We start from the raw sequence: 16,907 nt of genomic DNA, 5'->3' as shown, positions 1-16,907 counted from the left end.
AACGCTGTCTTGAAAACCAAAGAGAGAAAAAAGAAAAGAAAAAAAAAAAGGATGGAAATGCCGCCTCCTCCTTACAAGTCAGGATTTTTTCCTAGCCTACTATTTCCATTACATTGATCTGATATTTTAATAGTCATCAAAATCTTGGGGCAATTTTGTTGTTGTTCATTGGTAGGGGGGTTACCACCTAGTACATGTGGCAATTAGAGGAAAACTTGACAAAACCCAGTTCTCTCCTATGATGTGGGTAGTCTCAGGGATTCCTCATGTCAGCAGACTTGGAGGTAAGTGACCTCGTCCACTGAGTGTTCCCTGCCCTCTTGGGACAATCCTAAAACTCCAGGGTTTTTCACTTGGTGTGTGATTCCAAGACCTATCCGTTTTATGCTAAGGTTAAGTATAAATAACTCAACCATTTTTAACTAAGTCTTTAAAAACAAAACAAAACAAAATCAATAACATAAACTTGTTTAGGGGCTTTCAGGAGATGGCAATAACCTATGCCCACATTCAGCTCTCACTGCCAAACCCAAAAGTAAATTACAGGGTCCTTTAAGCAGTAAACAGCCTTGGGGCAAATCAACTGCCTGGGCAGAGAAGACCAGAGACAGAGAGAATTCTTAAATGAATAGATGACACAAAACTCTGTACAATATGAACCACAGATAAGACAGACTTCAATTGTAGTGGACCTCTGTGAACCTTCAGAGTCCTAAAACCTATTCTGACTCCCATATCAAGATCTAAGAAGCCCAAGCTGGCCTAGAACTGCCTCCAGATATACACCACCATACCTGGTTTGATTTTTCCCCCCCTTTAATCAGGTAAGAACTTCTAAGTACTCTTATACAACTGTACTCAGTTTGGGTTTTTGTCTATTTTGGTTAAGTTTTTGAAGACAGGGTTTCATTTATGCCAGGCTGGTCTCAAGCTCACTTCACTATGTAGACAAGGCTGACTTTGAACTCCTGATACTCTTGGTAAAATAACTCCCATCTCCCAAAGCCCCTGGGATTATAGGCAGTGGCAGCACAACTACCTGAAGAAGTTTTTCAGGAGGCTGCTCCCTGCTGTCAAAGGGTGATGTACGAGTATGGGCTACTCCCAGAACACAGCCGTCGCCAGTCTCATTTAAAACCTCAGAAAGAAGGCAGCAGGAAGGAGCAACAAGCAGCTTTCCTCTCCTAAACTAACCTCAGTAGTATCTTCCTCTGCAGGCTTTTCCACAATTCCCCCACCATGTGCAGTCACAGCCAAAAGGGGCTTCAGACTACCAAGCAACAGGACAAGCCCTCAATTTTCTTCCTGTCACATATTCTCCAAAGCTTAGTCAAATGAAAACAGATGAACTACTGTTCTAAACTGTGTGACTTGACTCCAAGTTTGTCTCCAGGCAGGCAGGCTAACATGGCCAGAAACAAGCTCAACTCAGACATCTCTGGTCTGTTGTGCCACCTGCGGTCTTGGTTGTGCAACAGGCTGTAACGAATAAGTTGTCTGTTACAGTTTGATGACAGTCAAAATGAGTAAAACAGGGTCATTACACCAGTGGCCTAAGAACTATGGGAAACTAATGGGGGGAGGGAGAGAAGGAACGGACACACCAGTGACCAGTGATTCAAATTCCGTGCCTGGTAACAAGATTTACTACCAACAAAGGCCACAGAAATGACAGTTAAAATTTAACTGTCCTTTTCACCATCAAGTTGTCAAAACATCATCACAAGTAAAAATCCAGGTACTCTCTCTGAAGACTTCAAAGAGAGTCAAGGTTACAGACTTATCACCTTGTACAGCATTTTACAAACAACACAAATGAGTAGCAATTCAGCACAGTAAGCACAAGATATTCAAGCTAAAAACAAAAAAATGATACAACAGAAACACCAGTAAATAGCAGAGGCAGCTGATCTCAATGAACTTCGAGCCAGCCAGGGACATAATGAAACAAAGAAAAAATAGCCCAGTGGTGGTGGAGCACGCCTTTAATCACAGTACTCCGGGAGGCAGAAGCAGAGGATCTCTGTGAGTTCCAGGACAGCCTGGTCTACAGAGCTAGTTCCAGGACAGCTAAGACTACACCAAGAATCCCTATCTCAAAAAATCAAAACAAAATAAAAATAAAAAGTCACTCTTGGGCTAGATTTGTAGCTTGGGTGTTTTGTTTGTTGAAAGTTCCATCCCCAGGACCAAAAATAATTTAAAGAATTTGAAAATATGTATGCTAATGACTCAAGGACTGGAGTCATCTTTGTGAACATAAAATTTCACTATAGCTGCAGGAGGGGAAGGGGTGAGAAAATACAAAGAAACTCATATTTGAATGGATTCCAGAGCAGATTATGTAATGTTTTTTTTGTTTTGTTTTGTTTTTCGAGGCAGGGTTTCTCTGTAGCTTTGTGCCTGTCCCGGAACTAGCTCTTGTAGACCAGGCTGGCCTCGAACTCCCAGAGATTCGCCTTCCTCTGCCTCCTGAGTGCTGGGATTAAAGGCATGCGCCACCACCGTCCGGCTATGCTTTTAATTCTTATAATCTTGCTTTTTCATATTTTCTCTTTAAAAATATAGGCCATGGTGGCACTGGCCTTTAATCCTATTGTTAGATCTCAGGTGGTACATTCTGTTCGGCTGCAATCTCCAGCTTGGCACCATTTCTCTCTCTCCAAACACCACCCTCTCAGAAAAACCTCCAATAAGTCCAGCTCCGCATTCCTGGAGGTTATGACTGCTCCCTAACTGAAGCTGCCCCTCCCCAAACCCCTCCCCCAAGTGTTATAACTGAGCACAAACCCACCCTGTGGCCGTATTGTCATCATCCCTCCAGAGGATGAATAAATGCCCCGCTTTAAATTGGTCCTGGGCTTTTTCTCCTGCTCCATCTCTAGAGGATGTAGGGTCACCTGGGAGTGCTTTGCCCAAATAAACCTGGTCTTTCACTTTTTAATTCAGCTTGATATGGCTTACTGCATAGAAACCTATTATTGGGACACAGAAAACCTATTATCTTGGTGCCAAAACCCAGGAGAAGCTGAGCCTTCTCTATTGGACAGACCTGGTTCTCTAGTCACAAGAGAGGTCACTCCTTTATCTCCCTCTCCACCAGACAGAATCTGACTTTTGACTTGCAGTAAGCCCTTTCCAAGCCACCACCTATAGAGGTCCTGGACCTCTTCTGGGTCAAAGACTCTTGGAGTTCCTGGGCAACCCTGATCCATTTCCTTAACAAAGACCCATCTTTGTTCTGGGTGTCCTTTGTGGAAGAGATGCCCTACCCCAAAGACAATCCCACACCCCATCTAAAACCAATCCTCAGTCACCCCTGGAGTATCTACTGCAAAATTTATCCAGATTGGGGCTGCCTCACACCATATGACAAACGGTTTGAGCAACCTCATCCAGGGTTTTTGATCTCTGCACTCTGTCCCCTCCCTCTCCCTGTTCTCTGTCTGTCTGCCTGCCTCTTTCATGCCTCCACTTCCATATGGCCTTTCGCTTTTATTCTCCCCATTCCCCAATAAGCCTTTTGCACTGACTCTGTTGTTAATGGTGTATTCTCTTAATGGCATACCTTGGCATTAAGGTACACACTTTGCCTTTTTACTCAGTAGGCTCTCCTGGCATTTGGTCTGGCCATACCGCGAGTCTATCTACCCACAAGAGATCTGTTCTCTTTATTTCTGTCTTCTCTCCCACCCTAAACAGTGTAAATGTCCTATCCTTGCCCCTGCGTTTGTTACAACATGGGAGTCAGAGCCTGAGAGGTCAGCTGCTTCGCGCCCGGCACATACCTGGCCTGTTCTCCAATACAGTGTCTGCTATCTGGTCATCAATAAAGTATGTACTGATCATCTATCTGCGACTGAATCTAATTCCAAATTTTAGAATCCAATACTTCCTACATTAATTTCCACATGGACACACGTGTGCTTGTCCGGCTCTTGCAGCCTCTTGCACCCATGGGACATCTCCTCTCCTGTTCTCTTCCCTCCCCCAGCAGCTTGGGAGATCTACAGCTTAATCCTAGGCCGATGTATTCCATGTGACTCTGTCTTTTTTGGCCTGCAGATCCACGTGGATAACCCTTACCTTCTGCTCCTTCCTGGCTTTCTCTCACTTGCAGTCAGACTGCAGACCCACTATGCTATCCTCTTTTTACTCTCAATTTCCTCTTGGAACTTATAGGAATACACTTGCACAGTGTTCCACTCTGCGACTCTGTCTCTTTCTTCCTCCATGGACTCAGATTTTATTACAACAACATGTTCTCTGTTGGAGGCTGCTTGTTGGTTCCCACTGCCTGGCGGCTTAGACCCGAAAATAATCACATTAAATCACTGCTTGGCCCATTAGCTCTAGCTTCTTATTTGCTAACTCTTACATCTTAATTTAACCCATTTCTATTCTGTGTATCTCCACATGGCAGTGGCTTACTGGGTAAAGTTCTGGCGTCTGTGTCCAACGGGACTACATGGCTACTGACTCCTCCTTCTCTCTCCCAGCATTCCATTTGGTTTTCCCTGCCTAGCTCTGTTCCCCTATAGCTCTGCTATAGGCCCAAAGAAGTTCCTTTATTAATCAATGATATTCACAGCATAGAGGGAAATCCCACATCACCTCCCCTTTTCTATTTAAATAAAAAGGAAGGTTTTATTTAACTTTAACACTGCAAGATTGCATACAACAAAACAGGTATCAAGCAAGAATTAGTTACAATATTTCTATTTACTTTATCTTTTATCATCATAAATCAAAATCTATAACTATAACTATAAATTCTTCAACTCCATCAAAGACTCCAGAGGGATATAATATTAGCTAGCTAAGTAAACAGGAAGTACATTGTAAGCAACTTCCAAAACTCTAGAAATGACAGAGACATCTCGCTGCCTGGACAGTCACCCAAAGTTCTTCTGTACATTGGGGCATCCATCCTCAGCTTACAAGCCCATAGTATCCGGCAGACTTTTCCATGAAGCAGGAAATTTCAAAGACAGTTCCACCTATATTAGCAGTTTGTCAGTCATCTTCTGTGTCCTGCAGAATGTCTGGCAGACTCTTTCATGAAGCAGGAACCCCAAAGGATGTCTCACCTTTAGGTAATTTCAGCAGTCATTTCTCTGTGGGTTCTGCATGTCCAGTTCATCAAGCAGTATAGGCAAGAGCAGTTTCTTGCCCAAATGGCAAACCAACTCCGATGCCTATCTTCCTCTTGAAGTAACTGGTGCTGCCAGGAGCAGACGTGTCTGTCATGAAAAGTCTTAAGCTCTTAAAACATTTTAAATGCTATATTCTGTCGTCTTTGAAAGGTTTGAAGAATGCCTATCCATCTGAAATACATCTCTGTACATCTAGAAAACCTAACTAACATTAAATTTTTAAATGAGCTGCACACACAATACTTTAATCAAGAGCAGAAACATACATATACAGAGTATAACAAAATTGACCTTAAATTTGTATCAATAAACCAAGATCCGTACCAATGCAAATCTCTATAGCATATCCCCCTTTAAATGTAAAGAAACATTTATAGACAATATTTTGGAATATGGGCATAGTTCTGTCCAAACTTCTTCCTGCTATTTATTGGGCAAAGTAATTTTTTGAGGGGTGTTCAAGGCGACCTTTAAGGGGGGGGGTGTCTTGGTCCATCAAATGATATTAGTCTAGAAGAAATCCATAGGTTCTCATCCTCTGTGGAAACAAAAGAACCGCTTTTCCAAAGCAACATATCCTTAGATCCAAATTCTGAAGTCAAGATACTTTTAATATATATATTTATTATATATATTTAATATATATATATGCTAGTTTAGCTTAGCAGCCCATACAATGAAATGTCTCTCTGTACTTAGCTCCTTCACAGTCAAAAAATTCAAAAACAGGGGCTAGAGAGATGGCTCAGAGATTAAGAGCGTTGCCTGCTCTTCCAAAGGTCCTGAGTTCAATTCCCAGCAACCACATGGTGGCTCACAACCATCTGTAATGAGGTCTGGTGCCCTCTTCTGGCCTGTAGGCATATGTGCAGACAGAATATTGTGTACATAATAAATATTTTTGAAAAAAATTCAAAAACACAATATACATAATCCAGACTCTCTCTGCATATTCCATCTTTACGTGGCTTATTTTACTTTACCCTTTTAATCTATGACTGTCTGTACTCTGTCTCTTTAAAAATTTTATTTTGTAAACCGTTTACTTCACTTTTTATACTCTTTTTCTTCTCTCCCAAGCCTATGTATATTTATTTATCCAACACTGTGGCCCATTTAGAGGCTTTTTTAAAAAAAGTGGATTTGTCTTTATTACTGCTCTTGCTGTGGACCCAAGTTCAATTCCCAGCACCCACATGGCAGTTCACAACTGTCTAAAATACCAGTTCCAAAGGATCTGGCACCCCCACTCAGACACACATGTAGACAAAACACCAATGTACATTAAAAAACAAACAAGCAAACTTTCGATTTAACATGGGAGTGCTTTGTCAAATAAGCCTAGTCTTTCACTTTTTAATGTGGCTTATCTGGCTTACTGTGTTGGCAGAGAAATCTATTATCAGGGTACAGAAAACCTATTACATATACCGAGAAATGAGATCATGCTGGACGATAGGATTTCTAGTGGTTAGATAAAAGATAAAATTCCCCCGGAACTTGTGAAATAGGTTCATGTCATCCCCAAAGGAGTCATTTCCCTTGCCTCTGGCAGAACCCATTTAAAAGCTAGAAAACTTTTGTTAATTCCACTGTGCTTCTGTTAAGATGAGGAGCAGAGACTGGAGAATCCCAAGAAGCTCATAGGCCACACACACACCAAACAACAAAGAAACCCTTCCTCAAATGAAGGCAAATGTGTGTTGAGGACCAACCTGAGGTCCACATATGTGATATAGAATGTGCCTACAAGAGATAGAGAGAGAAACTGACTAAGTGATTTATATGACTCTACATTGACATACCTATCTATGGTTGCATATCAAAACAAATGCTGGCCTCCAGGTTTCTTCAGTCTATACTCAAATGTACCTGTTATACATTTCAAAGTGAATGCAACCTAGCCCTTCTCACCTCCTCCTCTACCCAAAAATTCCCTCTACCTCTAGGCTTCCCTCCCCAGCTACTCATCCTCTTTATAATCCACGATTTGTTCAACATGCACTTTCACTTCTTTCAAAGATGGCCCTGGCCCTATACAGTCTGCTTTCTTTTCTCTCTGGGTTGGACTCTCAGGAAGCCTCTGGATATTTCTCTCTTATCTACAATAAAAACCTTCCTCCTAATTATAGAGTGGCCATTTTGGCAGTCTCTTTGGTGTGCCCCCTTGCATATCCCCAGCACACAAGAGGTTGAGGCAGGCATATCTGAGATCCAGACCAGCCAGGTCAGAAAGAAAGAGACTGTGAACTAGACTCAATTATCTGCAAATTTACTTCCTCCAGTCACAAAGTATTCTGGATACTTCCAAGACTTTTAGGATTTTCCTAAACAAGAACTCTTCTTAAAAACCACAATGTTGCCAGCCACAGGCAACATTGACTTTAGTCCCAACATTCAAAGATGCCGAGTCTTCTGGAGGCAAAAGCAGGAGAATCTGAGTTTGAGGCCAGCCTGGTCCACATTGTGAGCTCCAGGATAGCCCAGGTTACACAGGGAGCTCCCCGTTTTCTATTCATAAATTTATAAGGTCTAAGTGCACTCTTAAACTTCTATACCTCCATTTTAAATAACTAGAGTTGCTGAGCTTGAGGCTAGCCTGTTCTACAGAGCAAGTTCCAGGACAGCCAGAAAAATCTATCACAAAAACAAAACCCACAAAACCTAGAATTGGCCAGCTTTCTTCTTTCTCCCTACTTATCCTTCAAGACTATAGGAAGGGGAAAAATAGCCCGCTCACTAGAGACTTGCCTTCTGACTTCAAAGGCACTGTCAGCTCACCAAGGAGGCCACAAATATCAATCACCTAGGAGACCTAGAGTGGGAACTGACCCCCACCTTTGCACACTACAACAAAACCCCAGCTGGAATATAAGACAAGATGGTAATGCCCTTGGCAGCTGTAAATAAATAATGTCCTGTCTCAGTTTCGAAGTCCTTCAGGATGAGACACCATAGCATTGCTTTTAAATCATTGTTCCCGGGGGCTGGAGAGATGGCTCAAGTGGTTAAGAGCACTGCCTGCTCTTCCAAAGGTCCTGAGTTCAATTCCCAGCAACCACATGGTGGCTCACAACCATCTGTAATGAGGTCTGGTGCCCTCTTTTGGCCTGCAGATATACACACAGACAGAATATTGTATACATAATAAATAAATAAATAAATAAATATTTTTTTGAAAAATAAATAAATAAATCATTGTTCCCTCTGCAGCAAGCATACTGCAGGCACAGAGTGTCTGTCCCCTTGGCACCAAAGCACAGGGAAGTCAAACAGGCAGCTTCTCAAACACTGGCAGCACCCTCCTACCACCAACTGGACCAGAAAACTGCTTTTCAAGTTTGGCTACTCTGAAAAGTTCACAGATGATATATATCTTCCACATATAAAAGGAAGTCAGATCTGAGTTAATACAGGCATCATCAAACTTTCACAATCCTAAGAGTAAACCCAAATAACCATGACTTATTTAATCTACATCATATGACCTACATTAGAACACCCTTGAGCACATAGTGATAACTATGCTAACAAGCATGTAGTGATAACTATGGGCACTTACTAATATTAAATTTCTTGGACAAATGGCCCACCCCTTTAATTCCAGCACTTGGAAAATAGGGGCAGTGGATCTCTAAGTTCAAGGCCAGCCTAGTCTACAAACTAAGTTCTAAGACAGCCAAGGCAACACAAAGAAATTCTGTCTCAAAAAAAAAAAAAAAGCCAAAAAACCAAAACCAAAACAATAAAACCAAAAACCTCAAATTTGTCTAGAGCCAAAAATCGTAGTATTTACTTCAAATCCTGGTACTTGGGAGAAGCTAAAGCAGGAAGGTGGCTGCAAATGTGAGGCCAGCCTGATCTATAGAAGTCTCAAAACAAAACTTGCTAAGTGTGGTAGCATCCCCTTAATCCCAGCACTCTAGAGGCAGAAGCAGATCTGTGTTTGAAGCCAGCCTGGTCTATACAGTTAAATTCTAAGCCAGTCAAAGGCTAGAACACAGAGAAACCCTGTCTTAAACAAATTCATGAAGCCAGGCATGGTGGCTCATACTTTTAATCCCAGCAATCAGGATTAAAGACAGAAGCAGGTGGATCTGTGTGTTCCATAACAGCTAGAACTGTTACAGAAGAGAAACTGTCTTGAAAAACCAAAACAACAAAAAACCAAATGCATGGAGATAGGTGGATAGATATATAGATGTATCTCCTTCTCTTTCAGTTTTTCCTTCCCCCAAACTGGAACAGCAATCTATTCTCTAGTCTGACTTTCAACTGTACGCCTAACCACTATACTCTCCCTGGCCCCAAATCCTTAATTTTGTAATTCTTTTGCCACCAGCCCCAGAGCTACTGCAATACTAACAAACACAATAAAAGCATAAGAAGGTTCATTGTGAAAGACAGATTACAATCTTAGTGGAAAACTAAAAATAAGGGCCTCCCTGACATATATAAAAGGCAGAGAATCATGGAGAGAAGTTGGCTGACAAGGTCCCAATGGAAGGGAAGATTAGAGAAAATAAAAGCATTGCAGGTTTGGTGTAGCACTCCCCTACAACCCCCCCCGGCCCCACCCTCTCTCTCTGTCTCTCAAGCAAAGGCAGGAAAGAAGATTTCTGTGAATTTGAAGTGAGCTTGATCTACAAACTCTAGGCCAGACAGAACTACACAGTAAGACCCATTCACAAAATATTTTTTAAAAAGAGCAACAAAACAAAAGCATCAGTGTAGAAACTGGACAAGCCAAGAGATATGGCTAAAAACAAGGGGACAGTGGGCAGAAGGAAAGGAAACACATACACACTATTCTGATCAACAACACCAGTAAGTGGAATGGTAATTCAGCTTAGTTCAGTGTGTGGAAAATGTGTGCTCAGAATACCCACCCAAAATTAAAAGTAACATTCAGATTTACAGTGTCTAGTAAGGGACACAGAAAGAGCCCCTCAATCCAAACAAACAAACAAACAAACAAACAAAACCTCTAAGACTTGCTGGCAAACAGCTCCCTAAAAAGCAGACAGGCTGGCAAAAGCAGAGTAGACGCTCATACAGCACCTGCTACAGAACAGGAGCTCAGTGTGAACAACTCATTTAAAACTTCAGGGACAGAGGGGTGTGCAAGCTTGTACCTTTATATATAACCCTAGCTTTCAGGAGCCTGGGCTACCCAGGAAGCACTTGTCTCAAAAAATAAATAAATAAATAAATAAATAAGTAAATAAATGGAAGAAAGAAAGGAAAGAGACAAAGGCAGGGAGAGAAGGAACATGGGAGGGAGGGAGGAAAGAAGAAAGGCTTCAGGCAGTACCCTAGTTACTGCCCATGATGAAGACCTCTTAAGAGTATAATCAAAACTTTTTCTTTTATTCAAAATTATTTTTAAAGAGGGATCTTTGAGAGAATGATGGGTCAGGTTAACAGCACCTACTTTTGCAGAGGACCCCAGTTCAGTTCCTAGCACCCACATTAGGTTCACAACGCCTATACATCTAACTCCAAAGGATCTAACACCTTCTGGACTCTGTGGGTAGGCACACGTACACAGGGTTGGTTACACACAGGGTTGGTTGCACGCATGCACGCAGTTGCACGCACAACACTAAAATAAAACCTTTTGTTGGGCAGTGATGGCAATACACCTTTGATCCCAGCACTTGGAGGCAAAGGCAGGTGGGTCACTGAGTTTGAAGTCAGCCAGGTCTACAGTGGTGAGTTCTAAAACTGCCAGGACTATACAGTAAAATCCTGTCTTGAAAAAATAAACTTTTAATGCAACTGGGGGGGGGGGAGTATGGGTTTGTTGTGATTGTGTCTAATCGCTAGTCTCTTGACTCCATGTCTGAATTCTGTGAGAGGAATATGGCCTTACTGGAAATCCACAGGTAAGGCATCTCTGCCAAGTGGGCCTGCAGTCCAAACATTTGTAGAACCTGAGTTAAATAAATATTTAAAACAAAGAATCACAGGCAGCACTGGGGAAGCAGAGGCAGGCGGATCTCAGTGAGTTCAAGGCCAGCTTGGCCTACAAGAGCTACAAGGCCAGGAACCAAAAAGCTACGGAGAAACCCTGTCTCGAAAATCAAAAAAAAAAAAAAAAAAAAAAAAAGAATCACAGGCATGTGGTGACATACATACATTCAGGCAAAATACTTATAAAAATCTTTTTTTTAGTTAAAAAAAAAAAAAATAATCCTATCTTCTACTAGAGACTCAAGTTCCTCTTTGCAAAATAGTAAAATAGAACATAGAAAAAAAATCCCAGTTATTTCTAGTTATCAACAAATGAATTATAAATTTTTTTAAAAGAGGTAAAAAGACACTGGTTAGCCAATTTTGAAAGTAAAGAAATAAGAGAGCTAACACTATCAACCTTTAAAACTACAATAATTAGGGGGGCTAGAGAGATGGCTCAGAGGTTAAGAGCACTGATTGTTCTTCCAGAGGTCCTGAGTTTAATTAATTCCCAGCAACCACATGGTGGCTCACAACCATCTGTAATGAGATCTGGTGCTCTCTTCTGGCCTGCAGGTATGCATGCAGGCAGAACACTATATACATAAAAAAATCTTAAAAAAAAACTACAATTATTAGGGCTGGATAGATATGGCTCAGCAGTTAAGAGCACTTGTTACTCTTTCAGAAGACTTAGGCTCTGTTCCCAACACCCTCATGGCAGCTCTTCTGGCCTCCACAGGCGGTGCATGCACGCGCATACAAGCAGGGAAACTGTACTCATAAACGTAAAATAAAATATAAACCAGGTGTTTTGGACACACCTTTAATTCCAGCACTTGAGACTGTGACCTCTGTGAGTTCAAGGCCAGTCTGGTCTACTTAGTGAATTCCAAGACGGATAAGGTTACACAGCTACACAGCAAGACTGTGTCTCAAAACAAAACAAAAAAAGTTAACGAAAAAGATGACAATAATCAATACAAGTACAGAACTTGTACATACAGAAGAGAGAGCCCATAAATAGAAGAAATCTGACAAGAGCAAAGGCGGTACCATGGAGTCAAACCGTACTTTTGACAACCAGTACTAAAACTCGACATCCACATGCACACACACAAAAGAATATAAATAGACTTAACACCTACAAGAAAATAAGCCTCAAAGGAATCACAAACATAAATGTAAAATGCAAAACAGTAAAGTTTTTGCACACCAACATGATGGTGATAATTTTTCAGATAATGCAATGAAGGCACAACCAGAACTAAGCATGGAAAGCATGCTCAGGCCTAAGTACAACCCCTGACATGGAAAAAATTAAAGACAAAAAAGAAAAGCCAGGCTCAGAAGTTCATACCTGTAATCCCACCACTTTGGAAGCTGGGCAGAGAATTTCTAAGAGTTTGAGGACAGCCTGAGCTACAGAGTGAGACTCTGACCCCTCCCCCAAGACCAAAAAGAAAGCCAAACTGAGCAGAAGGGTTGCTACAGAAGTTAGAGGTCATCCTTCAGCACGGGAGCCCAGAACCCAAAATAATGAACAATTACTGCTCTCTAGGAACCAGTCTTCCATGAAAGTAACGCACCCACACCCAAGCAAGTTAAGGGCCCATTTGAAGGCCTGTAGCGCTGAAGTCCTGGGGAGAAAATGTAGTGGGGGGAGGGGTTCCTCCTTTTTGGTTCTCCCTGAGTAAGGCCTTGAAGGAGGAACTGCCTTGTAGGGGAAATTTTAAAAGCAGCCATCAGGGAAAAGACTGCTAAGCAGAGGGCAGGAGCTAATGGGCCTGCTACTGAAACACACGGCTCATTTAGAAGCACTGGGCCCAATGGAAAGAGCTCAGTTAGTCGCTGCAGTTGGGGGAAGGGAAATTTTAAAAGAGCAACAAAACGGCCCTTCTCAAAGGTAGACTGCAGCCCAAGTTTAGATCTTGCAAACGAGTTTAGATTTTATTTCCTAGCTACAAAAGACATGGGAGCAACTGATGACATTTGAGAAACACCCGGCAACAGGCTACAGAATGAACTTAGATAGAGGTTAGAATACTAAAATGCTTAGATCCCCTGGGGCCTCCAGTTACCATGTGTCTAAGCAAGGACAGGTAGTTCTGGGCTGTCCCTAGACTTTAGAGACCACAGTAGAAGAGACTTCTGAGGAATAGAGTAAAACAGATGGAGGAACTGGACCAGACCGCTGTTAAGACAGAAAGAAGTACTTTCTGAGGCGGGGAGAAGCCAAAGGATTAAACCTGGAAAGGCTGAAGGGCTATGTTGAAGCAATGTGATGAAAAACGGGGCAATGTACTAAATCCAGCAAAAAGCTATACCCACGCCACTAAGCTTGTTTTACAGGTAGTTACCACCCACTTCCCCACATCTTAAATCACCTCTTTATTCCACATATTCTATAACTACGTCTTCCCCAAAGCACAGAACTGACAACATGCCCCATTTTTTTCTTTTTGGTTTTTCAAGACAGGGTTTCTCTGTGTAACAGCTCTGGCTGTCTTGGAACTCACTCGGGAGACCAGGCTGACCTTGAACTAAAGGATTAAGGTATGAGCCACCAAGTCCAGCAGCACACCACATTTTAACAGGTACTGAAACCCAAAAAGAGAGTCTTATCTTTAAGATTAACTCCTAAACCATACGGTGGTGGTACACGCCATTCATCTTAGCACTCAAGAGGCAGAGACAGGCGGATCTCTGAATTCGAGGCAAGGCTGGTCTACAGAGTGAGTTCTTAGGACAGCCAAGGATACAGAGAAACCCTGTGTTGAAAAACTCAAAGTGGGGGAGGAGACAGGGACTAACTCCCGTAGAAAAAGAAAAAAAGACATTCTCAGTGCTTTTGCAATGACTTGTTTGAGCAAAGCAGATTTAAGTGATGAGTGACACACTCCCAAGAGAGAAGCACATCCATGTACCCATGAAGGGCCTGGAACACAAAGTGGAAGTGCAGTCCATCCAAAGAGTTAATTTTGCTGCATTCATGACTCTGGTGAAAGACTGGGCACGGAAAAGGAATCAAATGACTAGAAACTGGATTTGAGGATTATGGATGGCAGCCAGCCAGCCAGTCAGTTTCTAGACACTTGGCACTCAACCGGGTCAACCAAACAGAAACTAGTAGAAAACGACCAAATGGGTTTTTAAAGGCCAAACAAAAGGACCTGTACTCAATACTGAATGCCGAACACTTGTGCATTAAAGGCAAGGGCAGAGCTGCATTTCTCTGTTAAGTCTGAATACATGCAAACCTACGTATTTTTTAAATTAAGATGAAATATTAAAAGGAGTAAGGAATGCCCAGGCAGAGTGGTGCATGCCTTAATCCCAGCACTCAGGAGGCAGGGGCAGCGAATCTCTGTGAGTCTGAGACCAGCCTATTCTACATTGTGAGTTCCAGGACAGGCTCCAAAGCTACACAGAGAAACCCTGTCTCAAAAAACTACAGAGAACTGAAGAGCTAAGCATGGTGGGCACATCTATGATCCAGCACTTTGGGAGGTAGAGGCAGGTTTATCGGTGACTCAAGGCCAGGCTCCAACACCTAGGAAATTCAAGCCCACTTGGCCTACAAGAGACCCTTTTTCAAAAGAGGAGGAATTTTCGCTACTTCTACTTTGGCTCATTTTTGGAGCCACGCCTCCAGGCGTTGGCCAGTAACACAGGCACACGAAGACAAGAACCTCAGAAGACTGTGGCCTTCCACAACACACACCAACTCCCCTGTCTCCCTGCCTTTTGGAGACAGGGTCTCATCATGTAGCTCTGGCTGGCCTGAAACTCGCCATGTAGGCCAATCTGGCCCCGAACTCAAGAGATCAGCCTGCCTCGGCCTCCCAAGTGCCAAAGGAGTGGTGGGGGAAGGGGTTGTGATCAAATAACAGACTAGAGGCACGACAAGGGAAAGTTACCCGGTGAGTTTTCCCCCTTTTTCTAGAGCCCAGCCACAACATCCCTTTTTCATTCAAGGCCTTCGTAAGGAAACGGCTTCTAGACACATCTATTTTGAGCTTCGGTACAGAATGTACTTGTGTGGCTGCATAGTATTGTTCTCCCGCAAGGGACCGGAGGCATCCCAGCACACATTTTCCCCTAAGCTCTCCCGAAGGCCGCCTGCCGAGCTCCGGGACGTGCTCCGGACCCTGGGCGCGGCGCTCACCTCTAGCCCAGCCGCCGCCCCGCCCCGCCTCCCCGGCCCCCCGCGCGGCGCAGCAGCCACCGACCTGATGACACTGATGTGGAATTGGTCCTCGCGAAGGCCCCGCCAGGCACCAGGCAGGAACTCCTTGCACCACAGGTAGGCCCTGCGCCGGGTCCGGGGCTCCGGTTGCTCGTCCGATAGCGGAGGCGATGGCGGCGGGGGCAGCGGCAGAGGAGGAGGCGGCGGCGGTAGCAGCGCGAGAGGCTGGGACCGACCGCCAAGCTGCTTGGGCTCCAGCTCGCCTGCGGCGTCGCGCTGCTGCCCCACGCCGGGCGCCGGGGCAGCGCTGCCACCGCAGCTCAACAGCAGCCCGAGCGGCGACGGCTCCGCCTCGCCCCCGGTGCAGAACTTGGTTTTCATGCCCGACAAGCGGCCGAGAAGGCGCGGGCGGCCGCAGCGCGAGAGGGCGACGCTCAGAGTCCAGCTGGATGCCCGCCTCTAGGGGCCGGGCGCGGGAAATGGCTCGCCGGCTTCGCTGACTGACCGGGCGGCGGTTGTGGGAGCGCGCGGGGAGGCGACGTAGGCGACGGCGGGGAGAGGCAGCAATGGATGGCGAGCAGCGGTGGGCAGAGGCGAGCGCGGAAGGCGGACGGCGGACGATTGCTGTAGTGGGCCGCGGCACTCGCTCCTTTACAGCGCCGCACGCGGAGCGCCGAGCGTCACCGCCCGCCCCCGCGCTCACCGCTGATTGGACGCCGAGGGGCATCACAACCGCCACCGCCCTCGCCACGCCGCGTTCCCATTGGCTGCAGCACAGCCCCGCCTTGCCTCAGGCGGTGAGCCCACGGGGAGGGCGGGGCCGGCGCACCGGAGGCGGGGCCTTGCGCAGGGGTCCCGGGGGTCCCGGAAAGACCAGCCATCTCATTTGTCCGCGCTAGCACGGAGACTCCTTCGCGGAGTAGGGCCTCTCGGAACAGGAGAGGAGAAGCCTCTGCAGCTTTGGCAGACGCTAGAGTGGGCCGGGAGAGGGACACTTTCCTTAGACGCCCCCACGTCTGAAGGCGGCGACTTCAAAGGATCCGGGGGCTTTACCGGGGCCCGCAGGAAATTGGTGTCTGGAGGCTGTCTGCTCTTTCCGCGTGACCTTGGGGCAAGGCAGCTCCTGAAGGAGCTCCGTGGGTGTGTTTTTACATTTCCCAGGCGCAGTGCGAGCCGAGTCCACGCCAGACCCAACTCAGGGCCGGAGGCAGTTCTCTCTGCGGTTCAGATATCAAAAGGGAGGTGACTGGGTCAAGGTGACCACTTGCCAGCTGGAAGCAGTCCCTGCTGGGAAGAAGCCTTCCTCCACGCGCCCGCAGCCTCAGTTTCCCTGTCCGTGGTGCTGAGGATGTCGGCTAGATCTCAGGACTTCTTCCCACAGCCTGGCCTTGGCAGCCGCCAGGATTGATAACCAAAGGTGCTTGCTTCGCCATTCCTGGCTTTGTGGACGCTGTCATCTGCCCCCCCTCCTTTCCCCGATGTCCAATCGCGTGACCGTGACTAACATACCTTTGCCGTAGGGCATTGAGGGGGGCCAAGGCCCTTCTCTGTATGCCGACACATTGCCTCATTCTTTGGCCTCATCATTCAATCCTTCCAGGAAA

General features: G+C 45.1%; 1 protein-coding gene across 3 annotated transcripts in view; it reads right to left on the bottom strand.

Moving 5' to 3' along the window:
- Positions 1-15,971, bottom strand: part of Chka (choline kinase alpha) — a 50,144-nt gene extending 34,173 nt beyond the window's left edge. For all 3 annotated transcript variants that reach the window (XM_075972970.1, XM_075972972.1, XM_075972973.1), the window contains exon 1: positions 15,347-15,971. In XM_075972970.1, the coding sequence (XP_075829085.1) occupies positions 15,347-15,684 (338 nt within the window). In that variant the 5' untranslated portion in view covers positions 15,685-15,971. The remainder of the gene's footprint in view (positions 1-15,346) is intronic.
- Positions 15,972-16,907: the final 936 nt, after the last annotated feature.

This window comes from Microtus pennsylvanicus, chromosome 5, assembly GCF_037038515.1.
Source record: "Microtus pennsylvanicus isolate mMicPen1 chromosome 5, mMicPen1.hap1, whole genome shotgun sequence".
Taxonomy (NCBI): domain Eukaryota; kingdom Metazoa; phylum Chordata; class Mammalia; order Rodentia; family Cricetidae; genus Microtus; species Microtus pennsylvanicus.
The sequence above is the reverse complement of the archived record's forward strand: the minus strand, read 5'-3'. Positions and strand labels throughout refer to the sequence as shown.